Below are 26,705 nucleotides of genomic sequence, written 5' to 3'. Positions count from 1 at the left end.
GGGGAGCACTGCTAACTGTATAACGGGAAAGGAGAGGAGAGTGGGCCCTCAGGAGGGAGTGCTGGCTGTTTTAGTGTCGGGGGGCAGTGCAGTGCGCTGGTGGCCATGGGGAGGGAGAATTGTGGAAGGAGAAGAGGTGAGACAGTGGTGTGGGTGCCTGCTGCTAGAGGGGAGAGAAAGATGCAGTCCTTCCCTGCAATGCAAGTATGTCCCAGGGGAAAGGATGGAGACCTGTCTTGGTAGGAGGAGGAACTGAAACCCTGCAATGTGGGAGAGGAGCTTGGAGATGAAGAGAACAGAGTGGCAACAGTATGGGCATTGGTGGTAGAAGTGGCAGTGGTGCAGGTTGGTTTGTTTGCATCCTAGGAAGTTGAGAACATTGAGTAAGCACGGCAGGGCTGACATAGTGCCAACTCTACTCATGCAATTTACACATACACCAGCAATCAAGAATATATCCATTGCCACAACAACAATGAAGCTGAACAATTCCTTTGAAGTATAAAAATGCCTTTTCCCAAATTGAATCTGACAATTTAAATTTGGCCCATAACTTATATTTGGGTAAAAAAAGTTTTTATAAAACCCAAGATCAATAGAGATGTTTCCACAATTCTGTTTTAATGCCAGTAAAATAGTTGTTTGAAATAAATAGGCATTCTCCTGCAGTGGGATGGGTTCGTTTGTTTGACAGCAGGGGCGTTCGTTAGTGCTATGTTAGAAGCACCCCCTTGTGGTTATGTACAATGTGTAAGGATAGCTACAAAGAAAAGATCCACAGGGCTACAAAGCCATGGAAGAAAAATGGGATCTGAGAATGTAGGGGTCGGTGAAAGTGTTCAGTTTACCTGCACACTCTAGAGCTCCCACCTTTACCCCATTCCTAGAGCTCAGGGCATAACCTTCTGCGGGTTTGCAGGGTCTTTTACTAGTGAAAGAGCCTTACACATATATCCTTAACCTCTATTTATTAACAATCACCAACACAGACTGCACACGCTAAGCAGACAATGCTCACCACTCCCAATAAGGCAGACAAACTTTTCCTGGTGGCCAGTCAGGATCAGGTCATCCAGGGACTCCAGCTTCTGCACGATATAGTTGGCAGGTGTTGAGATCTGGCAGCTCTGATCTTGGGCTGCGTCCTGGAGTTGGTTCCAATTAACTTCCTTTTGGACCCCAGTTTGTATAGTGAAACATGAGTCCTGCTTAGCGATACCTTAACCAATTATTTTACTAAAATATTAGAAAGTAATTCTTTGACCAATCCTAACATATTGCGAAACAATTCTTTACTCACTAATACTCCACCACCTTAGTTGATTTAAATCTTGCAAAATTAGTTATGCAGACAGAAATCAAAGAACCAGACAGGTAAACAATAGAGAAGTAAGGACCATAAAGGCCAGAAGCTGGGAATGGGCGACAGGGAATGGCTCACTTGATGATCACCTGTTCTGTTCATTCCCTCTGGGGCACCTGGCATTGGCCACTGTCGGAAGACAGGATACTGGGCTAGATGGACCTTTGGTCTGACCCAGTATGGCCGTTCTTATGTAAGGCAAAACTATAAAGAAGTCGAGATTTCACAACCACAACTGTTGATACGTGATTCCTTGCCAGACAGAATGCTGTCAAACAAAGTTTTCTTTAAACATCTTTAGATCTGTTTATCTGGTGGTGGTGGTGGGTACTATTAGGATAAGAGCAGCTTCTTTACAGTGTGCTATTTCATTGTTTGAATGTAGTTTAGATGGAATGTGAGGATGTGACTTTCTGCTTCTTGGCTCATGCTGTCCTAATGGGGCTGCAGAAAAAGGCCTTAGACCTTACAGTCACCATCAGCATAGCAGGGGTTTACAACAGTAACTCCTGATAGCATTGATGGGAGCACCCCACATCCATGGGACAAGGTCACAGTGCCCTTGGATTTCTGAGGCAGAACTAGATGCTGAATGCTTCTTGGCCCCTGGAGGTTGAAGGTGGCAGAGAGCAAACTGAAGCCTGTAGCGTTCAGTTGTTTGATAACAGCAGTGTCTAAATAGTCTGCCTTAGGGGTCAGGTGCATTTGTCAGTTGCCTCATGCTCAGGCATTTCCTGCCCTCTCTGCTCTATATGGTGGTATCAGCAAGTGCACATAGAGCAGTTATTTATAAACTCTGGGCCAAATCCATCCTTCTGTCATTATTGACTTAGTCACTCTGGGGGGAATGTGACCTGCCGGGATGATGGTGACACTGAATTTTTTTTTTCTTTTCTTTTTTGGAACTAGTTGTTTCCCCATTGTCCTGCTGCAAGGGCTTGCAGAGGACAGAAATAATGAGCAACACTTTGACTGCAAAGTGTGAACTTTACAAGACCATCTCACAAGGATGATCTGTGTGAAACACTCCAGGAACAGCTCCCTTTCATTAGAAGGCAGCCTACATTCCTGACCCCACAGCAATCTTGAGCTCCGATCTTGCAATCTGATCCATGCAGCTGGACCACCATGTCTATCCCCTCAATACCAAAGGATCAGATTGCCTGACCGGGGCCTTAACATTATTACTGTTACATAACATTTATATTGCTGTAGTCAATGCATAGTGGCATCAGCCAGATCAGGGCCTGTTGTGCTAGACATCTCTCTGAAAGCATGATAGATTAACCCAGGTGTGACTTAAAAAATAACCTTCACATCCCAGTTTTCTTTCACAGTCGGTTCTCAGATTATCATTTTAAAGAGCAGAAGCTAATTTAATAGAAAATGCCATTTTCTGGGCAGCAGGACTCCTGGGTTCCAGTCTTGGCTCTACTACTGACTTACTGTGAAATACACCTTTGTGCCTCAGTTTCACCCTCTCTGGAATCTACACCCTAATACTTTGCTACAAGCATTACAAGGGCAGAGGATTGTGAGGTTTAATTAATTGTAAAGCATGCTGAGATCCTCAAATGGCAGAGACAAATTCTTATTGTCGGTGAGGCACAAACGTCAGTAACTCAGGTAGTTCTGAAACTTAACATCTTATTCTCATGGAGTTAGTTCAGTTAAACAGTATTGGTTTCATGCTTAGCATTAGTATTTTTTAAATAACTACCAAACAAAAAGCCTGCCTGATATTTCTGAAGACATGCACACAAAACCACTGGAGTCTTCAAGCAGGGGGTTAATAATGACCACGGGATTCAAATGACCCACTTTCACTTATGCTTCAACCGTGAAAGCCCAGAGCTCCTCAGAGAACAAAGGAGACTGACTGTGGCATCATTCTAACCCCATTTATTGACGACGTTCCCCTAAGAGGCTGTAGCAGAAGCTTTGGCAACGCATTATTTAATTGAACTACACATTGTACATGCTAATCAATGTGAATTACAGTTATGGGATGCCATTTGATAATATAAACAGTGTGATATGTATCAGACAGGTGACCCCCTCTCTGCTAAATCCTAGAACTGATGTTCAATCCCCCCGCAGGAGAGGATTCTAGAGTTGGCAGATCCACTTTTCTTGACCTGCACCATTAGCCCCTTGTTGAGAAGCAGCACGTCCTGGACTAGTTATTCAGACCCCACCAACACCGCAGTGGAGGAGCTGTAGTCTAAATAAGACTAGGATACCAACCATGATGAGGGTTAATACTGACCAACTCAAGTCATTTTTGTTTGGCTGTTGCTATACCCCTAGTGGGTCAAACGCTCAGCTGATGTTTCATTCATTTTGGGGTGTCCACAAAGTACTGTAAATCTGGGGCACAAGCATTAGTGTTAAGTGGTAAAACAGAAGGGCAAGAAACAATGGAAATAGGCACAGCCCCCAGGAATGGATCAGTCTGAAAGGATTTAATCATCTACAGCAAGCAGACTTAACACTGACATTGTCAGAGGTTCATCTCCTCTGAAGGGTAATCGTGCCAGACAGAGCTGCCTTAGCCAAGGGCGGCAATGACACCAGCATCATTGGCAGGAAGGTTTCAGTTAACTAGACATGGTGTCAAGGCAGGTTTGTGTCACTGGAGTTCGCTGGTACCCTTTCTACTTCCTATTTCTGTCAATCGTACCCAAGCAGATCCAGTGAATGCAGAAGGGGGCCTGCTAGAATTCTCTGCACATTTGTGATGCTTGCATCTCACAAACCTGATGCTGCTCATTTGACAAGAACTGGGCTGTAAATTCTAACTTCAAGACAGACCAAAAATCCATTGCGGAACAGAACCAGCAACAGGGACATAGGCCCAGAACCTCAAGGTAATTAGATGCCAAAAACACAAGGAGTTAAGTACCTAAATACCTTTGAAGATCTAGGCCTGAGCTTCCTTGGATGCACTGCCTACTCTCACTGCATTTCCAAGCATTACAACTACCAGTTTAGTAACATGATGATAGTTAAGCTGTAGTGTAGCCATAGCCTAAATCAACATGAGTTATGTTGCTCAGGGGTGCGAAGAAGCCACCTCCTGAATGACATAACTTATGCTGATTTAAGCGCCGGTGTGTACAGCACTATGTCTGCAGGAGAGCCTCTCCTGCTGACATAATCCCCCCAACGAGCAGAGGAAGCTAATTAAGTTGACGGGCTCTCTATAGCCATAGCCCTAGTGTATGGGCCTGAAACTGCTAGACCCCCATGCACCACTCCTGTCCCCCATCAGCACTTTCAGACTCACTGAAGTCATGCTAGGCATTAAGTGACATCACCTTCCCCTGCTAGCCAAGCAACTCCATCAGCAAGTGCTTCCCCCATCTTTGTTTTTTGCCTCTAACTGGCTTGTTCAATTTAACACCCTGAACAGTTCCTCCTCTTGCTCAATACATGCAGAAAGAAACTGGGGATACAGGAGGTGGTAGGTTATTAAAGATGACTGCTTAAAATAACTTGTAAGTGTATTGAATTTCTGTTTATAGTTGTGATTGTTTTTCCCTTGCACTGGGCACAACCGTTTTTGCCCTTGTCACCTACTTGTGCTGCGGAAGTATGCAATTATTAAAAGGAAACAATCTCTCACTTTCTTATTCAGAATTTTGATTAGCTCCTGTACTTACTCTAATTTGTGCCCGGATAATACAGGAATTGCCATGCTGGATATGACAAGTGGTCCATTTAGTCCAGATTGCATCAATGGCCAATACCAGATATTTCAAGTGTAAAAAATGCCACCGTGGACAATTATGGAATAACCTACCTATAGGGGACATTTCTTCCCACATCTTGTCAGTTAATAGTTAGTTTAGGCCCTGAAGCAAGAAGGTTTATTTACCTTCTTAAATATAATTGGGATGTTATCAGTACAAGCGTCTAATCTTTGTTTAAATCCTGATCTTGTGGGCTCAATATCCTGTGGCAATGAGTTCCACAGTTTCAGTTACATGTGATGTAAGATTTAATTTACAATTTAAATAATTTAAGAAAGACGTTTGTTTACAAGCAACAATAACTGTTGCTGATTCTGTACATTGCATTTTTATTAGACACCAACAAGGAAAAAAACAGAACATTTGGCACAAGAATGCCAATTTTTTATTTTTTTGGACACATGAACACAAAATATCCCTGCAGGCTAAAAAAAATACATTGCAAATTGTACACGACCAGCATCTTATCGCAACATGGGGCTGCTAACCCACCCATAACAGTTTAGAAAGAGTACCTCGTATTGCTATAGACATACATCCAGTCCAAATTTAATAAAATACAATTTTAAACATTACAAGTCTAACAATATAGAAACAAAAATTACATCATAAGTCAAAATGAACAAATGCAAACATTTTACATTGAAGTTTCAGCCTCTAGACATAGAAATATCATGAAAATGTCAATAGCAAGGTATAAGAAAATCTGTGATATTACAAGATCTTTCCTCAAATTTCACAAGGAAAAAACCTTGCAGTTGAAACAGTATTGATACAATGCCCTCCAAACTCTGCTTTCTTAAAATGAAAGTAGAGCTACTGCCTTGCTATTGAGCAAGAAAAATCCTACAGCACATCCACAAAGGTAGTTTGGGGTGGGGTGGGAAATGTTGTTAAACACTATGTGAACAAGAGGATGCCATTGCCCATGTGAAGGGCAAGACTTTTGATATAGGTAAATAAGCTCTGAAATTTGTCTGGAACAAGATACGTACTGTGCGGGCTGGTCTACACTTGAAACGCTACAGCAGCACCGCTGCAGTACTTAAGTATGGACACTCCCTATGCTGGCGAAAGAATTCTTCCAAATCGACCTAGTGCTGTCGACAGGTCAGCTTAACTACGTCCCGCAGGGGTGTAGATTCTTCACATCCCTGAGTGGTGCAGTGAAGCTGACCTAATTTTCTAGTGTAGACCAGGCCTAAGAAGCATGATTGCCTGTCTATCACAACCTTTTATGCCCTTTGGATGCAGCCACAGGCACTACACTAAACTGTAGTACTTACAGTAAGAATAAATAAGTTGGGCCTGTCTGAATGTCTGAGACAGGCCAACTGGTTCCTTCCAGAGCTTGTTCAGAATCCAACGGTTTACAAAGAAAGCAGAACTGGTTCAAAAGTGGGGTTTCTGCTCTTCTTTACTGTCAACTGCCCCTTCCCCCAACTCATTAAACTTTGCTACATTTAAAATCTTCCACACCACATAGCTAAACAGTGGCCAACAGGCTTTATTTATAAAAAACCAAACACCCTAAGAACTACAGCTACAGAATGCACATCTTCCCATTGATTGACACATGCATAACGATTCAGTCAGTCCCAAGGGGTAATTCAGATCATCAAGCTGCACCTCATCACTCAGCTTTCAGAACTCTATACAATATTGCTGCAACTTTGATCTTGCAGTTATAACCTCCCAAAAGACACACCCTTCAATGACAATAATTCTAAATCTAAAATGTTCTTCGGTTCTCTCTACCTCTCAAAGTGACAACACTGCACCCTTACCAGTATTTTAGTCCTATGATGTTCTAACACAAGATTGAGTTAGAAAGTTCTTGCCATGCTTCCCAGAGCTAGCTGAGGTCTAATAATCTGTACAGTTTGAGGTTAAATATTCAGGCTAATTGCAGGCAAGCAGATGAGAGGCTCTCATTTCATTCAATCTGAACTAGGAGTGCTTGGCACTGGACATCTATCTATCTGGTGGTAAAAATTAAATCTCAGTCTTATCCACCCTTGACTAATCAGTCACATTCTTGCCTAGTGCATGAACCCACAGTGATCTTTGATCCTATAAGCTAAAGGGTGCTCAATTTCTCTTCAAGGTGCCAAAATTCACCATAGATTGGGTCAAAGTTCATTCTAAAAGGGTTTTCTCCCTGAACAAGTATTAAGAAAAGCAGCCATCTAGCTGAAGCAGCAGTCAGTCTCCCACCCACATGTCCTGATTATTATCCAAGTGAGGTATTCTTTAAAAAAAGTTTAACAAATTAAAAAGAATCTTATCTAAACCTGTCCACACTACACACCAGGAGCAGAGCTTGCTTCAGTCCCATTTTCCAACAGAAAAAGTTTAAACTAATTTTAATGAGGCATACTACTCTGAAAGTAGGTTATAAAACTGTCTTGAAGACAAACTTCAGCTTACTCAGGTACAACTGAAAGACAGCATTTAAAAATGTAAACTTTATTTTATGTACAAGCTTATTTAGAAGACTGAAGGAAAAAACAGCATTTCATATTGCTGAGCTTTTGAGAGGGCTGGTTTCCAAGCTCGGGAACAACACAATACTTAGCAGCAAACTCCACACCAATGGCAGAGACCACAGTGCAATAGCTGGTGACTTTTCAAACTTCTCTTAGCTTCTGCAGTGGTGTAATGTTAGCTATGCTGAATATCGAAATAAGATTTTAGTCTGTGTTAACTCATGTTAACACTAAAAGAAATCTATTCTCAATGTACTATGTTTGTGAGTTCCAAAAGTATTAAGTGAAGCAGAGCCCCTCTTCCTTTTTATACATTTTAGCTGAAAAAAGCCAAGCAAATAAAAACAACTAATTTCTAGTCTGGGACAGAATATATTTGATTTACACTTTTTAAACATGCTGTTGAATGCAATTGTGTGAGCAACCTAGATTTCCGGTGGGGGGGGGGAGGAGAATTAAAATGCTGGTACCAGTCTTCAGGTTGCTACTGTCACACAACACACTTAGAACTGTACAGATTGGCAAGCCTTTCCTACATATAACACCCAATTTCCAAGCTTATAAAAAAAGTGGTAGACAGGACACCAGTGAATATAAAACAGTTAAAAATAATTATTAAAAAACAACCCATGGAAGTGCGTCTTTTCTGATTAGTTTCAGAAACTGCCAAACTGTGTGTTCAGAAAACAACACAAGAAGGTTGGTTAAACTCATGCACAATCCTCAGCTAGAATTTTACACTGTCAGGGGGGCTTAAAAAAAAATTTATTGCCAAAGTTAAACCTTCTATGAGAAAAGTTTTAAAATCACCTAGATTTATCAAACCACACAGCAGCATAAAGTGGGCACTTTTGTAAAAGTTTGAAAAATATCTAAAAGCTAATTTTTTTTAAATATTTTCTCATTTTTAGAAGGGGAAATGGTTCAGTACTTGTTACCATATCATGGCAGTATTATTTGTAACCATCATAATTAAAACCTGCTGCCAGGCATCACTATCTGGTTATGTTACACATTCACAGAACAAGAACCACCTAGCTGAATCCGCAGTATAGTGCAATTGCTTTGCAGCCCAAGTCTGCAGAGATTAAAAAGAGAACTAGTAAAACTGAAAAAACTGCAATGCCTGTGAAAGTTAATGTTTGTTAAAAGGCATTTACAGTAGTGAAATCTAAAATCTCCATTAAAAAAAAAATCTATGGCCCCACACAATAGAATGGTTACATTGAATTGGAGTAAAATGTTTTGCCATAATATGCATACTTACTAAGCAGTGCATGAAGAAAGGGAATTAGTCATCTTGATAAACTAGTGGGATGAGGAGATAACTTAAAAACCATAGCTAGCAAAATATTCAATAAAAATCTTTCATGCCAAGTCTTTTAAAAATTTCAGGATGATCGGCCTTTTGCGCTTTGAGGTAAAAATTCAGTCCAATGCATCAGAAAAGACAGTTCATGAATTTCTATTACTTAAAACAACAAAACAAATGGCTCAATTGTGTTGGTGCATCAGACATTGCTGTGAAGTGTAGATTCAGTGCGACTGTTCAGAGCTGCTGGTAGTACGCAGTCTGAAATAAACTGAGCCCTAGCTATAAGCAGTAGGCGTTCAAAACATTTCAGGACTGCGTGGGTTGCCGGTTCTGCCTCGTCTTCCCAGATGGACTCAGGCAAAATACATTGTATGCTGGGTATCATGGTGGATTTGCACTGCCTTTGCCAGAGCCTGGGGATCCCGGCCATTGCTCTGTCCTGAAACGTGGCTGCCTTCAGCACTGTAAAGATGTAGACACATTTAGAGGGCTATGTACAATGGGACAAAAACAAACACACTTAAACAGTTCATTTCTCAAGGTTCTGTACCTGCGATCTCTGGCTACAGGGATAGTCTGCTCCTGGAGCACTAACTCAGGCCAGTAGCTGATCATACAGATTAGTGCAAGGAGGAGCCCTCCATTAGTATACTGTACGTAAGTCTTTCCATTTTAGTCCAACAATCGCCACTTCTACAGCACCTTCATCCAAGGATTTCAAAGTGCTTCACCAACATTAATTCCTACCAACACCTGTGAGCTAAGTATCTCCTTTGTAATGATGGAAAAACAGAGGTGAAGTGACTTGCCCAAAGCCTGACGGAGTCCATACTAAACCTGGATTAGAGGCATTCCTGGCATTTGGACCTATACATCTTCTGGCCAATGCTGCCTCAAATGAACCACCTGAAAAGTACTAAGGGATCTTTTGTGAACAAGAGTCACCAGAAACTCAGTTTTATGATTCCTCCCAAGCGCACAAGGAGCTGGAGAGAAGGAAAACCTAACTTTCTACTACAGTGCTTTAGCTGCAGCAGCTCTAATACAAACCCATTTAAGGGCACAGGGAGGCAGAATGGTTGGAGTTACATTTTCAAACTTACATAAAGAAAAATATTTTTTTCCATAATGAAGAAGACTGGAAAAAAGCTCACACTGCGCTAATGGAAAGAGTAATGATTAAAAAAAAAAAACCCAACACCAAAACACACAAGTGTGTTGTTGTAATAAAGACTCTTCTGACCTCAGCTTCAGTTCTTCCCACGGCTGTTAACCATCCATTTAAATAAAATAGAAATGTGTAAGAACTAACCACCACATTTTATAGTTTGGCTTTTTGAGGCATATCCAGTCTACTGAGAAAGGCTAAATTTTTAAAATGTCGTTTTAGTGACTTTACTGATGAACTGACAATCCTGGAGACCTACATCTGCTATCTATGCACAGGGCAGGTACAGAGCACTGCTCTGCCAAATTGCCTGCCCCTGAACTGGAGGGATCCCAGTTAACAAGAAGGGGGAAGCAGTCTCCATGCTCCAATCAATTCTTAGCCTCTCAACACTGTCAGACATTGCTATTTGAGGTAGGACTAGACTGAGAACCCACCAAATTGTTTCACACAGAAGGCCAGTTCAAATCAGTGATTGGTATAAAGGGAAAGGAAGAAGAGTTATCAGGATTTTATTCTTCACTTACAAGTAAAACAGATTTTTTAGACATGTTAAACAGTCTACTGTAAAGAGACAGAACCCTTTCATTCCTTACCTATCATGATCCTTGTCTACAAGATGATATCTTGCCCTAAATGCCACCAGCCTGGCATAGTATGCAGGAGCTGGAATGGAGACGGATCTTGTACAGCGGACATACGTGTGACACAGCTGGTAGGTTAGCAGCTGCAATTCATCTGCGGTGAAACAGTTGTCATCCCACAAGACCTGATAGTGAGATGGGCGGCTGGTACCCTGGTGAAGGAGGCAAATACATGTTTAACTGGATTATATCAATCTAAGGCAGATGGAGCTCTAGACTTCTTGAATCAGTATCATTCATTCTAGAGATATTTATATCTAAGTGATAGATCAGAATCTTAGCACTGATTCTTCATGTGTTAAATAAAACTGATAAAACTGCAAGTCTGCTCAAACTGTAAACAGATGCTGTTGTTATCTGTAAGTGACAACAGCTCCCAACAGCACAAGTCTAGTGCAGATTGAAGATTACCTGAATTCCTGCATGGCTACAGAGGTAAAAGTCAAATTCAGAGGGATGTGTGATGGTGCTGTCCACGGTAGTCCCTGCTGGTACATTACCACTTTTACCCACCTGTTTGGAAAAAGATTGTAATTAGTACATTTACTTCTGCATGTGACCAGGATGGACTTATTTTAAGCTTCTAGTGAACGTAGTGCTCATGAAAGTGAGAAAGTATTAAGGTCTTTTCCACACTAAGGATTAAATGATGTTCGCAATGTGGCGGGTCATTTTCTGGGAATCTAGACTTGAGCAGTTTTAACAGTAAAAATGTGGCTCCAGAAAAAGCCCATGCCAGTCGGTATATACTTAAACTGGGCTGTTGGTAGCACTATTATAACTATGGGTGAGAGTAGGCCTAAAACTGGATAATCCAGGCATATCACAAGCGGTCACTGAAAGTTTAATTTCCCAACCCTACCCCTGCTCAGACCCTCTCCCTGGGACCTGCAATATGCATGCAATCTTAAGCCCAGGAACTTCCCTGAGAAGAGATGGCAGTTTGATGATGTGAACAAGACTCACGCATATTTAGAGACAAAGTAGGCAAGTTTCCAGACCCCCAATTTGGTGCCAAGGATCACCCTGCCACAAGAGCCTGATTTGCTTAGAAACACTGCTTACTGCAGAGTAGAATCATTCCACTACTCTGGTAAGTAAACTGGACATCATCCCCAGCCAGCTGTTCTCACATTTCTACACAATTCCTCCACTTGTGTACGCAACAACATTACTTGCCCTTTCAGTTTTGTCAGCACAGAAGAGTCTAGTGTGATGCCTTTTCTGCACAACAATGTAGGTTATTCCTGGTCTATAATCTTCTTCCAAACTGATACAGGCCTTCCGGATTGCAATCAATTCTGGCCAAGCTACCTAGAAGTACAAGTGATGAATTCAGTATGCAGGACAGTATTCTAATTGGTTTCTCTGAACAGATGTAATTTCACAACAATACAATTCAAAGCACAATTCATTGTGTGCACACCTGAGGGGGAAAACAAAAGGAAAATTTAAAGTGTTGCTTATATGAAGATTGCTAAACAAATCCTTGTCCTTCACGTTTGATTAGAAATTTAAGGTAAGAATGAGGCTTCTTAGAGACTTACATTAAATAGGATTTAAAAAAAACAAAAAAAACTTGTAGAGTTTAAAGGTATGAATTGATCAACTAATTTACCTTACATTTACATTCACCCCCAAAAGGATCCAATAGTGTATTTATATAATTATAAAACAGCCTCGCTAACAGAGCCATCTCTGGGGTGGAGGGTGGCAGCCTATTAGCCACAATATTTCACTCACAATGGAAAGGAGGAGAACTTTAACCTTGAGTAACCCAGAGCAAACCCAGCTCCTCCAGAAAGCAGGACTGGATTTTTAGCACCCGCATGGAGCAGACAAGACCTCTTGTCGAGAGTCTCTCACCCCAAAGGCTTCCAGATCTGATCACCTGCACTCAGTCTACCTTTCCCAAGTACTGTACAAAGGGCTCTCTTGATGTTCACAAGATTCAAGCCTCTGGTTCTACAGGGTCTAGGTGTTTCAAAACTGAAGCTTAGCGCCATCAAGCCACTCTCTGAGCAGAAATGTTTGTAAGAATCTTCATCTAAACAGCTGATGTAGATAAAGGCAAGTTCAGGCTGCCCTGTGTGCCAGGGTGCCATCCATTAAGGAGTCTCCCCTCCAGTAGGGTTCATTTGCCAAGACCATTTAGATTCTCAATGGCAAGACTTCATTGAACCCCAAAGAAATGTCATTAGAAAATACCTGTTTCATCTGTCCCTCTGAAACTCCTCCTCTGTAGTAAATGATCCGTGTGGGCTTGAAGCGAGTAGATTTGTAGAACTGGATCAGCAGCTCTCGTACCATGTTAGTCAGGTCCTGGATCACTTCCTGACTGTACAGCAACTCCTGGGAAGTCTCCTGACGGGAGGTCTGCACACGCACTGTAGCACAGTAGCGACTAGGGTGGCCGTCCATACTGCCTACCACAGCAGCAATGGACGGCTTCTTTCCATCCCCAGCGGGAGGGTGAGTGACATCTGCTCCCAGGAAGATGACTGGTTGCTGGAACACAGAGGGCCTGTTCAATTTAAAGAAGGCTTAGTCAAAAAGCAAGGAAGGAAAAGAGTTAAACGTAGCAAGTCATCTGACAAGGAAAGATTAGACAAGTAGATCTGAAATATCCTTAAGAACTGAAAACTTGCCAGGTATTTTATACAGGAGTGTCCCTGCCCCCACACAGCTTGCAATCTAGAGAGAACAGACAAGGGAAGTGGAAAGGGAAGCACCAAAAAAGAAAAAAGGGGGTGGGAGGGAGGAGGTGCAGGTGGCTGAAAGTTGAAGTTTAATATGCCACAATTTCACTCACCTCCCCACTTTCTCTCACTTATTAGAAGAGCACCACAAGAAGGGAAGAACTAGTGTTTACAGGCCTCACAGAAGAAGCGTGTTTTTAAGGCGATACTTGGAAGGGAAGGTGGAAGGATCAGGACACAGAAGCAGGAAGGGACAGACAAAGGGAGTGGGGGTTATTCAGGGAGGTTAGTGGAAATGAGCAATAGAACAGGCTTTACAGTTTACTACAGAGCTAAGTGATGTCTGTGATAAAGACAACAGGTGTCTGATCAGGAATCATAGCCACTTTGACTAGGTGCTCCATATGTAACCAAGCAGAAAGAAAAATAGGTTTCTTGCTTCAGGACAATTTTGGATGTAGTCATCCCTCAAACTGTATGTCTAGACAGCTTACTATACATTATTGGTTAGAGAAGTAGACGTGAAAACGTAGTCACGAGACGGGTGACAATTCCCAATGCAATTCAGAAAATGGTCATGTGCTAACAGAAGACCAACACTGATGGGACTTGAGAATTTTAGAGCTCTCCCATCTTTTCATTTTATTTTACTCCAACCCTTTGTCTCCTTTTCAGCCACATTGCTGGACAAGTCTGAAACCTGAGGCAGGCTTTATCCTAAGGTACAATGTATAAAATAGCGTGTTGTGCAGCTTCAGTTCTAAAACTGAAGGCATGATCATTTGTCCCATTTAATACAAAAGCATCAACATCTACAGAAGATTTCTAACCCACCCATTGTTTGGAGAGGTACCGTTTTAGTTATTAAAAAGCAGACCAAAATAATCATTTTGCCTGCTAAGTTAAGCCTTCATTAAAGCTTTAAATTTGATCTAACCTTTGATGAGGTACAAGCACATTGTTGATCCCTCCAAGCTTTGCATTTATCTTCAGACAAAGATTGGACAGAGTTTGGGGTGAGGTTTTTACCACATTCTTCACCTGAACACACTGCGTGGCCATTCCTAAGAGAGTGTCACCAACACGCTTAACCTCAGCTGCAACAGAAAAGCAAGGTGATTCTGATTATCAGAAGCATCAATGCTCCCCTACCTCCCCCCTTGTAAGACATTTGAAAAGTAGGTCAAGATTCAACAGTGAATGAGAGTCCACTCTTTGTAACTATATCTGTACAAAAGTAGTGAGATATTAACCAACCTCTAGAAAAAACCCATCACAGAAAAAGGCATTGCTACTCTTTACCCATCTCATCATTAGGCACCTTTAAGTACAGATGATGTACAGTGAGTTAACTTTATAATCGCCTTTCCATACCATACACAGGTGTCTTTCCAGGCAGGATCACTACTATGAGCTGCAGACCAACATAGGTCAACTTCAAGTGTTTGAACATCGGCTCCACGCTGTCTGCGCCTTGTGCGTATTTACAGAAACATGGCTGGCCTTGGATTGGCATCCCTGCATCCTTGGAGATCTTGCGCAGCTGGTCTGTGAAACTCCTAGAAAACAAATGAAGTACTAGCTTTTGGCAAATCAGTCCACATAGTTCCAGTCATTTCAGTCCTCTGGCAACTGGGCACGTTATCTTCTACATTATTACATTGAATAGTCAGTTTTATACTGCTAAAATTCTCTTTAAATTATACCCAACTTAGACCTTCACTAGCACAGTTCTAGTTTTGACTGAAGAGAAACTTTTCATGTCTTCACACACTGCAATTGTTCAAATGTCCTGCCAGCCACATGAGTTACATGAGCACAATTTTAGAAACCTGAACCAGCCATAGATTCTTCATCTAGGACAGGTGCCTTTGGCATGACTGAAGAAATTTGGCTTAGCAATAATGGGGCTTATCCTGAAGTCCTTACACACAGGTAACGCTCTGACGTCAACAAGAGTTTTGCATGCAGACAGTCACATTTGAGTCTCAAATTAACAAAAGCCACAGTTTATTTGGTGGGACTTTCCTTTATCATCAAATCACTACGCCCACCACTAAAACTCAGTGATTATTAAACAGCCCAAAGCAATACTATCTCCAACAGTTTAAGACAGGAAATGACTTCTGTAAACTGAAACTGCAGCAAGAAGTTAAATAGCAACTTAATGCAATAATTACAGTTAAAATTAAAATGCACATACAGGAAATTCAGTTATTGTTCCAAAATCAGCTAACCCTGCGTCATTGCACACAGAACCGATAAGCACATGAAATATACAATGTACACAAGGACAAGGAATTATTGGCGCTGCAGGTACTATTATACGTGCATTAATGGAGATGTAATGCCTCAAACACCTGTCTGTACCAAGCAAAGGAGAGAGAGTTCAACATTACCAAAGGATCAGACTCATTAAACATTTAGTTGTGTTCATTTTGTGTATTGCAGAAGTAGGTAAGTAGCTGTCTTAAATCCCCCCCAACATGACCAACTCCACTGGACCCTTATATTGCACAGATCTCGTGAGCAGAAATACTCCAGCACATACATTTAAAGTAGCCATTGTCTGAAACCACTGAAATACTGAAAATACAGTTAGTCAAGCAAGGTTCTCCAGATACTCAGCTTCCTTGCTTTTGCAGTTTTAAGCCAGTCCTCTCTAACAATCCAATCCAAAACAGTTTGACATTTCTAGTGATCTCCCTTCCCCTCCTGAATCCCTAAAATGAAGCACCAAAACCCTCAAAAATTTAGTGCTTCCGTGTAATATTAACAGAGAAAACAAAGGACAATGTCTATTCTATGTTCTGTAAAGTACCATATATATTAACGGTAATAAACATTTAACAGTCTGGTTTAGCTACACAATGTTAATAATGCATTTCGTTTATATCTAAAAATAAAGAAATTTGAACTGTGTAAGAAGTGAGTTCAGTAGAACATTACACAAACACTGAATAGCTCAATAAGTACATCCCGCTCTCTGCACTACTACAGTGCTTTACAACATGAAGGATAGCCTAACTCGGACTCTCTGGCATCAAGAGTACACCACCTGAAAGCCTCTATGGATATGAACCAAGATGATACTTAGAACTTTTGTAGGTTATTTGGAGGAGAGGGAAGGAGTACATGTTGATTGGGAAGCTGATCAAGCACGAGGAGCAAGTCAGGAAAACAAAGGGACCAGTCATCAGAAGAGAAACATAGGCCAAATGCAGGCAGTGAGAGGAAAAAAGCAGAGGTAGACACGGTTGTCATCTTCTCCAAAGATAGCATTTCAACAGCAATATGAGCACCTTAATCCTTTTCCTAGTTTAACGGTTTACCAAGTTCAGGTTACAGACTTGGTTATTCCCCACCTTCACGTTGCAAATATTTAAGCTACTAAAAGGCAAGGATTTCCTGCTTTTACCGTGTTAGATGTGTTCACATCAAGTTATCATAGAAATGTAGGACTAGAAGAGACCTCAATAGGTCATCTAGTCCGGTTCCTTGCACTAAGGCAGGGCTCAATATTATCTATACCATCCTAGTGTGGTGCATGTTCTATCATAACTGCTGGTAGCACAAAGATACTCACTTGAGCAAGTCTTCTCTGCACTGTTTTTGAGGTGCAAAGCAGGCAACAGCCCAAACTTTAATCTCAATGCCAGCGTAGAACTGTTTCCCTCTCATGTCCCAAACACCCTGGTTTGGTGTAGCTACAGTCTTGTTCTAAATAAAGACAAAAAACTTAAAAATTAAAAACTATGATCAGGTTGATAAGGCAGTGAACAGTATTCTCTATAGGTTTGTGTAGAAGTGAACTTTTAAATTACAAAATACCCACCAATGCTTCATAAGTCTGATTCTAACAACAAGCTATTTTACAATAGATATCAAGAACTCACCCGGCCTCCATACTGCAGCATCGGCGCTGGCAATACTCTGCCTGTTAACTCTGTCATTTCGTTATGGACCACAATGCCAAACTCCTTCAGATACGGATCCGGTCCACCTACCATACTGTTGCTCTTCACCTGGAGATCATCATCATAACCATACATAGTATTTCAGGTGGTTGTTATTAGAACAATAAGCACAGAGTGGCTCAAGCTGTATCCCCTTATATCAGTGGTCTCCAAACTGTGGGGCGCATCGAGAAATGTCCAGGGGTGTTTGGCAGGGCCCGGACCAGCCCCCATGAGGGGGCTGAGAGGGAGTGCCACCTAGCCCCGCTCTGCCCCGGCCCTGCCCGCAGCTGTGGCCCCTGCTCCCAGCCTGGCCATGACTCCACTCCTGGCATGGGGAGGTGGGGCACAGACACATTCTATTACTGCTAAGGGGAGGGTGAGAGCGGAAAAGTTTGGGGACTACTGGCTTATATTAAAAGAGAAAAAAAGTCTCTTCCGTTTCTTCTATTCTTGGCTAGTTTGCTTATCCACAGAGGTACCTTAAAGGGATCAGAAATTCTATGGATTTTGCTAGAATTTTCCAATGGAAATCATTTGAAAGATATACACAAAACCCATCTATGGTGAAAAAAAAAACGTGATACACACAACTTGAAAATTTTCTATCAAAAAACATTTGAAGGGAAAGAGAAAAAAGTCTTACGACTATTTTCCATAAAGCTGAACTACAGCTACTCACAAGTCTGCTGATTTCTTCCTGTCTGTCTGGTGCCGACCTTGCAGTTGCCTTTATCATAGTTGATGTCTGATTGTCTGTTAGCTTCTTGATACATCGTTGGCCTGCCACAATGTTACATACCTACACAGCAACAGAATTAGGGATGGTTTATTGCCTCTGAAACAAGGGGTGTAAGTCACAATGCAGTGCCAGTTAAAAGTTACCAGACCCCTTTACCTCAAGTGGTAAATAAGTGTGTTTCTGTTCCTGTCCCACTTGGAGACACGGAAGGTGAGGATACTTCAGCTGCAGACTGTACTTTTGCTTAAAATACTGAGCTACTGTACACTCCATAGCCTGTCCATTTTCCAGCTGCAGAGGGAACCTATAAAAAAAAAAAAATGCACTGCTTTGATTACGCTTCACAATGAAGTGGTTAATTCTTTTTAAAAAGTGATATGGAGCATATATTTGAAAGCCCTGAAAATGCCCATTTTCTATAGTTATTATTTCTCTTTATGTAAACGTATGTATAAAATAGTTTCTCAGTGGGCATTGGACTTGAAGCCAAGTTAAAAAATTATGGCTTTAGAGACACATTTTAAAAGCCAAGGCATCTCTCTAATTATTCATCTTGTGGAGAAAGTACAGTTGTAGCCCAAATCCACTGTCATTGTTCCAATCAGTCTCATAAAATTAAGAGTTCTTTTAAAAGCCATATGGATATTTTGACTCCTGAGCCAGCTACCCTTGTAGAAATAAGGCACTTAGCATCTCCAATAGCTTTCACTTTATAGAAGATATTGTGTACATACGTCTGATGGCTCGCTGGTCGCCTGGTAACATTGCAAACTCTATATTTTCTCTTCATCTGGCCACAGTGGGTAACCTCTACTTTTAGACCTGAAAACCCAAGACAAAAGCCACCAAAATAAAAATCAGACACAGTCAACCTATTACCACCTCTAAGATTTACTTTCAACTGGGAAAGATGAGTGACAAGGAATAAGCCAGTTTCCAGGGTCTGCAGCCTGTGAACTCTGGTAGCACAATTTAATATGCCCACAGGCTTCCAATACTTTGCACCAGCAGTTTTTAAACTATGCATTTACCTCGGATTTCTTTGGTAAACTTAACACGCTGGGAGTCTGTAAGAGGCTTGGTCTGTTCATTGATGTTCTGAATGTCCAGGACCTCACACATGAACTCAATGATAGGCTGGGCACGATAGAAAGCAGTCGCCGATACTAAGAACAGAAAGACAGGATATTTAGTCTAGAGGAGGTGAAGGTAGGGGGAGAAGGAACTTTCTTATGCCATTAAAAACAGAAGTTCTTGCATACCATCAATATTGAGCATCATGTTCCACATGGCAGGCCTGACCGACTGATGGAATCCAAACCAAACCTCCCTGCCTCCTCCCAGAGGGTGGTAGTAACCTTCAGGAGGAGAGAAGAAGGAACGGCCCACAGGGGTGTACCTGATGAAACAGGAAGAGTTAACACTTAGATTCTCTCTTTCATTGTATTCCCTGGGTTCCCAAAAGTTCAAGTCCTAATATATGTAGGTTCCATGGGGCAGACCATATTTCTTCTAACGCATGTATCAAAAATGTATTAAAAAACAACAAAAAATAACCACACAACAGATCCCTTCACCCCTTTTGCAGCAGTATAGTTTAAGTTTGGAGCAATGGCAAATAGGCACAACTTTAACAGATTGATTCAAGCGGAGACTGATTAGGAAACCTGCAATCAAAAGTACCCACCTCATGGAGGGAAGGTGCCGTGTGATTACATCAAGTGCCTGTACAGAGTCTTCAGGAACTTCATTCAAATGCCCTGCCAGAGCTTCCAGAAGCAGCTGAAGGCTGACCACTGACACCCACTGAATAGACACTTTAAACGTCTGGTCCTTTCCCTCACCTGGGAGCGTCACCTCCATATCCACCTAAACAATCAGAGCAGATGCAGCACAAACATAAATTAACAGACTCAATATCCTAGCGCAACACTAAGCAACACTCATTCTCATGGACTTGCTTTGAGTCTACAGGTGATTTCTCAACTAGGATGTAATAATTTAAGGGAATTCTACAGCAAACAAGAGTAGTTGCATAGAGAAGTTTGAAACCTGGTAATTTAGTCACACCAAGAATCTGCTCTGAGGTTCTGTTTGTATTAGCCATTATCTTCAACTGGAGGTTAATATGGTGACACCAAAGCACTTAAGAAGAAAGCTATGAATTGTCATCCACTTTTTGTCCCAAAGAATTGATAGGAAGAGGCTGGTTTGTGTTCATAACAACACAGTAAAGGTATGTTAACCTCTAGTCTTCAAGTCAATGCACTGAACTTCCTCGGGAACCAGTCAACACCACAATTAATCACCAAGGGAATCAAAGATCTATGAGGGATGCAAAGTGTTCCTCCCCAGAAGTTGAGCACTCTACTTGAAAAGTACTCTCTTCCACCATTAGTCTACAGGGTCTCCCTCACGTGGCAGTGTGCCACCAGTAATCTGGTCCTCAGAACAGAGAGTAAAGTAGGGTTAATTTTCTCCAGAAAACTGAGTATCTACACAGATTTCACCCAAATCTGGAAGTTTTGGTATATATTTCTATCTACCAACATACTATTAAAAACTAGGACACACTAAAATATTTCAGTTGAAAATTACGGAGTTGTAAACATAAGGCTTGACTGGAAGGTGACAGTTAGTTAATGTTTATCCTCAGAAAGAGTAAATTTAAAGAGGCCCACTAACTTCCTTGACATTGTTGTGAGAAACAAAAGGAAGCATCTGAAATATCTGGTAACTGTTGATCCATAAATGCTACATTACACTCTGTGCTCAACTTCCTTCCCCCTCCTCCCTTGTTCCTATTTACCTCACTTTCTTCTGCTATTTCCCTTCTCTATACCTCTGCCACCATTAATAAAAATGTATTTAAAAATAGGAACTAGAACAAGTCACGTGTCTCATCAGCCTGATCAGTTTGCTTGTATGTCATGTTTCCCCACTACTCTTTGCTTTTAAAGTGTGTTTTAGTCTGTTCTGATTAAGCATTTGGGGATGTTGACTGTCTTCCTGCGTCTTTGGATAGCACCTAGCAGAACTGTGCTCCACTCCAAGTTTAGGACTTTGGGTACGACCATAAAATAAATCACACCATCAGGCAGACAAGTTGATCTTCTGTTGAAAGTCTTAGAAAACCGAATATTAAGAGAACCTAATGATTCTACTCAAATTTTCAGTTTTAATTAAAATGTTTCTTGCCTTGGATTTATTCAAGTAAATTTACATGAGAAAATTGCTAGCATAAGTAAATTAACATGTATAACTAATGATTTGTACTATGAGACCATACGTCTGTAGAGAGGAAGTGAGTTACAGAAGCCTTTGTTTTCAAGTAGATGGGGGGAAAATTGAGAGTCTAGTGTAGAAAACTGTTCTTTGTTTTGGTTCTGAACTTTAAAACCAGGCCTGGCAGCAACTAGTTTAGCTGGTGCTAGAGCATATTGGCCCCCTGGCACTCCTTTCCTATGTTAGGACTTGCCTAAACAAATCCAATCGAACCAGAACAGCACATTTGCTGCAAAGTACAATTCAAAGGTCATTCAACAGTCAAGCAGCTAACAGTATTGCCCTTTAAGTGGTTTTAACAACCTTTTTGAGAAAAATTTACACCAAGAAGTGTGATCTGTCTTAGCAGCCTCCAGACCACAGTGTGTTGATTTACACTGTCGAGGCCAAGTTCACAAACACAAGAGCTCCTGGAAAAGAGTCCACTGAAGAACCCAGATCCTTGGATTTCATACAATTCCTATTGCCCCTTGGTTTTCAAATACTACTAACTGTAAGGTTTCTTTCTATTGCACCTTTTATCCCAGCACACTTCATAAACGATACATGGTATTGCAGTGTTGGTACGGCAACAAGTCACTGGAAGATTAAAGCTGTCTACTACAACACTTACCCTATCTCTCCCAATAGGCAATGGGTGTGCAGTGTACATGTTCCTTTTGCCATCATATCCTGGCTGCCGATCACCAAATATCTGCATCTTGAAGTGTCTCACCATAGTATCTACCACCTCCCTAAAGAGGAATGGCATTGTTCAATAGATTAGTTTGAAGAATAGGCAAATTCAGTGATGCATTAGCAAAGTTGTTATGATTGGCCATAACTGGACTCAAGCCTGAAACCGGTTGCTATCAGAGACAACAATGCACCTGATTCTGCACCTACCCAAGTTGCCAGCAGCCCCTTTGCCCCTGAACAGAGACACAGGGCAAACACACGTGCAGAATGGAGAACAAAAATGTGATCCAAAGAACAAATGGCTTCTACCAAAATTCCACCATTAGTTAAATTATAGACAGAAAAAACTATTTGGCCCACTGGGAGACCAGTGTAGGATTGTTCCTACAACATATTTGTCAATGTTTTCTACATTTACAGGCCAACTGTAAAAGCTTTGAATACAGCTTTCTCTGAGAATAGGATACAATTTGTTTTTCCACAGCACCTAGGAGCCCTAAATTGGCAACTATTACCTACATCACATATATAAAACTATACTTGACAGCAGCTGGAGAACTGCTAAAAAGTAGAGTTTCCTTAAATTGAGGCTGCTTTAGTGTTTATTAAGCCATCCTTACCTGTTCACTCTTCGGGGCCGCTTTTCTGGTTTGATATCTACATCATAGTGATAAACATCAATTTTAGGGATCTGCACCTGAAAATGATTGGCTAAGAGACGGATGGGTTTCCCAACAGTTCCCAGGCCGGGGCGGCGGGGCGGCTGGAAGAGGCTGGCTGGGGGCCCTGTGAAAGTCAAAGAAAAAAGTTTGAGATAATAAATGATCATGTAACACAATGTCCTCCCAACTGGAGATAGGACTGTAATTCAACTGAAGACTCCTTATGACAGACGAGGGAACAAAGTCTGAAGTGCCTTGCCCAGGTTGCAAGATTTACAAATGAAAGTGCTCCTTAGTGGCTCCATCGCCTTTTAACAGTTCTAAATGATTTTCATGAAGAACAGAATCATGTACCCAAAACACAAACTAATTACAGCAGTAATGTATGTAAGAAATCTACTTTTGTAAACACGATTTATGAAGTCAAAGCCCTGTGATGGAATTTAGTCTTTTGTATACTATATATACTCATCACCGCGTATAGTATCATTAGTGAATAATAGAGAGTTTATTATTAAGTCAATTACAGGCTTCCATGTATTATGCTCAGAGTCAGGATTTAATGACGGATTCTTGGCATGATCAAGTGATTATAGGTCCAATTTTTATCTGAAAATTGATAGTATCTGGAATTGGTGAAGAGTTTTTTATTCTATAATATAAATTAAAAATACCTTTTTTATATAGGACCGACAAAAAATATTGTGGTTTCCACTACCACAAAAAATGCTATGCTGTTTACATGCTAACCGGGAAATGCGATTCAATGTAAACAAAGCTCAGGCCAATTTCAAATTCCAACACAAAGATGGGAGTGAGGAGGACAGTTTCCCCTAAAGGAAGAGAAACAGTAAGAGTAAAATGTTTTCAACAAAATTATTAGTGTAAAGACATCCATGTCTTGTTAATAGAACTGGTTACGGTTGCTTATAAAAATCTGGGTTTTAATTATTTCTACTGAGAAAATTTGCAGAGGCTTCAAGAAGGAAGACATATTTGAACTCAAATTAGCCAATGTCATGTTTTGCCAGTTTCCTCAAAGATATAAGTTAGAACTGGAATGTTACATAATTTAAAGGAACGCTTATTTGAAAGTCAAATGTGTCTGATTTTTTAAAAACTCACTATTGTTTAAACACTTGAACTGAAGTGACTGAATTAAAAAAATATTTTTTTCAGTTTATTTTGTGCATTTGACAGCATTCTGTGTAGTCACAATTTCACGATTCCCCTTGTGTAGGCAGCTTTCCCTGCTTGAGTCTTTTGCATAGCAACAAAGGAGAGAAAAATGTTTGAAAAATAAAAAGCATGACTTTAAAGCCACAAAAACTGGTAGGATAACTTAGGAGAAATTTAATAACTGAAGCTGCTTTAAAAGCTTTTTTTACCTGACAAAATTTTAAGCTGACAGTGTCCCTTTCAGTCAAAGGGCTGACAAACAGAGGGTCTGAATTTATCCCAGGGGGTGGGGAGAAAAATAGACATGCCGGGAAGCCTTAGAAATGCAGCAATAAACTTCTGCATGCAAGACTAAATCCCAAGAAGCCATATACCTTTGTTTTATAGGAAGACTTCTAAGTCTCCACTAAATTACCAATTTTTATTTATAGATTGTTTGACTATTAACACTAAAATATTTTAAGTGCTAAAGTACTTAGAGGGTGATACTCCAAGTAGATGTAGTCCGTTTGATATACCAATTCTCCAAAGTTGAGGAGAACAGCACACCAGCTTCCTTGAGGCACAGAGTTTGTCTTACTAGATATCAAACACGCCATGTGCACCATTGGCACTGCACCTGTATAAATATTTTTATTTATTTTAATTTAAGGACAGCTTGTCGTAGGATACAGTTTCATTTTTAAAAAGTTAAAAAGCATGAATCATCGAAGGCAATCAAAGTTTGCTGTGCTTGTTTGGATACTAGAGAGATGATCCATTAATCCTGTGCTAATTAGTCTGAAGCAGTATAGCTTTTGTGGGCACTGACCTGCTAAAAGAGATTAAATGACCAACTATAGTTACCCATTTACCTTCTTCAGTATTTGCAAGTTTTGTAAATTAGGAATCGAAACAATTCCAGACATTTGTCGTCAAGAAAGGAGGTTAATATTACTGTACATTTTCTCTTTATAATCATTCTTATTCTTTCTGATACAAAGTAGTAAATTAAATGCTATTGTCCATCTGAAACCAGGACTTCACTACAATTTATATAATTTGTTTCCATAATTTTAATTTTGTCCATTCAACTTCACTAGGATGAAATATTTGTATCCCACACTGTTGCTCTAGTTTTCCTGCCATGTGTTAACAGCCTATAACCAAGGTACCTCCGAGGGGAAGCAGTTTGACACAAATGAAAGAGGACCTCTTGGAAATGTGTGAATTTATACTGCATCACACATTGATTAACAGACTGTAAACATTCAAAGTAACACCTATAACAGTGATCTTTCAAAACATCTCCCAAGACGTGGAATTAATGAGGGTAGATTTGGTCTTCAGATCAATAACTTATTGCTGTAGATTTTGCAGAGTTCCTGAAAATATCAACTTGCTAGGATAGGTATTCTAGAACCTAGGTGTAGATATACATACTTCGGTCAAGAAATACCTCTTGCACACATTTTAATCTTTAACCATTATCTCATGTGACAATACTCACCAAGTTCCGCATCCAATAAAAGGTGACATTTTGTCATATACCAACAGCTTTTGTTCTAATGACCATGTAAGGCTCAAGATTTAGTCAAAACTCTTTCTACAATGGCCCACCTTCAAAAGTTAGGCATGTTTTTATGACATCATACAATTTATTTGCAACCATAATGTACTGTGTATGCCAATTTTCAAACCTATCACCCTACTGCTCCTCTTTCACATCAAGTCACTTCCTTGGCTAAGGCTGTATTCCACACTAACTCATCTACATTTTTAAGAAGTCAAATCATATTGTAGTATGTCTACGTAGAAAAACTCCTATAGCAGACTGAGTGGCCTGTCTGTCATGCAGAAAGTTTTGACTGTATAGTGAATCTGCTGGTAAAGTTTAGCAACCCACTTAAGTTCCTCTTTAAAAGTGACAGCTCGCTGAGATACACTTAGTCTGGTTTCATGTCAGTATCACCTCTGCCAGAGAGACCTCTACACTGACCAGGCAGTAACCTCCCACAACCATATCCCAATTTGTTACTTACAAATGTAGCAGTGGAATGAAACCGTCACTACATTCAGGGCATTTTTAATAGCATGGCCTCACCTATTCTTATTAGGAAAAAAAAAACTATATATTTCTTAGGAAATACTCAACTGAACAGTATAGAACAGAAAGTATCACTGATTTGTGAAAGGCCTAAGAGCTGCAGACAGGGTTAACCACACATTGCAATATCGTTAGCAAATTATTAAACACGCTGCAGCAAAAAACATTTAGAGAAGGCGAAAATACTCTGGCTGGAAAGTTACCGTGGGCAGAACTTAGAGGGGGAATGGAAATTTTCATGGGTTCCTTCGCCCACCTATGAATCAGTCACTGCTAGTAATACGTCCAATGTCTTTACTCAATATCAGAATACACCCGACACAAAAAAATAACTGGATTTAAAGCACAGCACAGAGTTTGTTGGCATCAGGTGCCAGACCTCCTGGACTCAGGAGGCGGAAACAACTTCCTTTCCCCTCCCTCACGCATTTAAACTACTCTTGAGAAGAGCAAGGAGATCATCAAATAAAGAGCTACATGTCCCTAGTCCGATAGGGCCCCATAACATGTGGGGCCTGGAGAGAGGGCTGATGGGAGAGAGGGCAAGGGCGACAGGCCTCTGACTAAGGGTACACACCAGCACCCAGCTCAACCTGGGCTCTCCCCCACCAGGGGGCTGGGCACCCCCTGAAGCAAAGGAAGCCAAGCCCCCAACCTCCTCAGGACCCAGTGTCACCAGGAATC

The 26,705-nt window shown here is 40.9% G+C and overlaps 1 protein-coding gene across 1 annotated transcript; it reads right to left on the bottom strand.

The window, feature by feature from the left end:
* Window positions 1-5,438: 5,438 nt before the first annotated feature.
* On the bottom strand, window positions 5,439-22,923 carry AGO4 (argonaute RISC component 4). Its single transcript, XM_024202908.2, has 17 exons — window positions 22,715-22,923; window positions 22,030-22,150; window positions 19,819-20,000; window positions 19,394-19,530; window positions 19,163-19,297; window positions 18,866-18,953; window positions 18,288-18,435; window positions 18,072-18,191; window positions 17,330-17,458; window positions 17,020-17,153; window positions 14,808-14,992; window positions 14,371-14,530; window positions 12,943-13,258; window positions 11,914-12,048; window positions 11,146-11,247; window positions 10,687-10,886; window positions 5,439-9,384 (listed from the first exon to the last, which is right to left on the bottom strand). The coding sequence occupies exons 1-17, from the start codon at window positions 22,921-22,923 to the stop codon at window positions 9,276-9,278; spliced, it is 2,610 nt and encodes an 869-aa protein (XP_024058676.1). The 3' UTR covers window positions 5,439-9,275.
* Between the last annotated feature and the right edge of the window lie 3,782 nt (window positions 22,924-26,705).

The sequence above is a fragment of the Terrapene carolina genome, unplaced genomic scaffold (genome assembly GCF_002925995.2).
Source record: "Terrapene carolina triunguis isolate 2854851 unplaced genomic scaffold, T_m_triunguis-2.0 Scaffold236, whole genome shotgun sequence".
Taxonomy (NCBI): Eukaryota; Metazoa; Chordata; order Testudines; family Emydidae; genus Terrapene; species Terrapene triunguis.
Note: the sequence above shows the minus strand (reverse complement) of the source record. Positions and strands in the feature narration are given on the sequence as shown.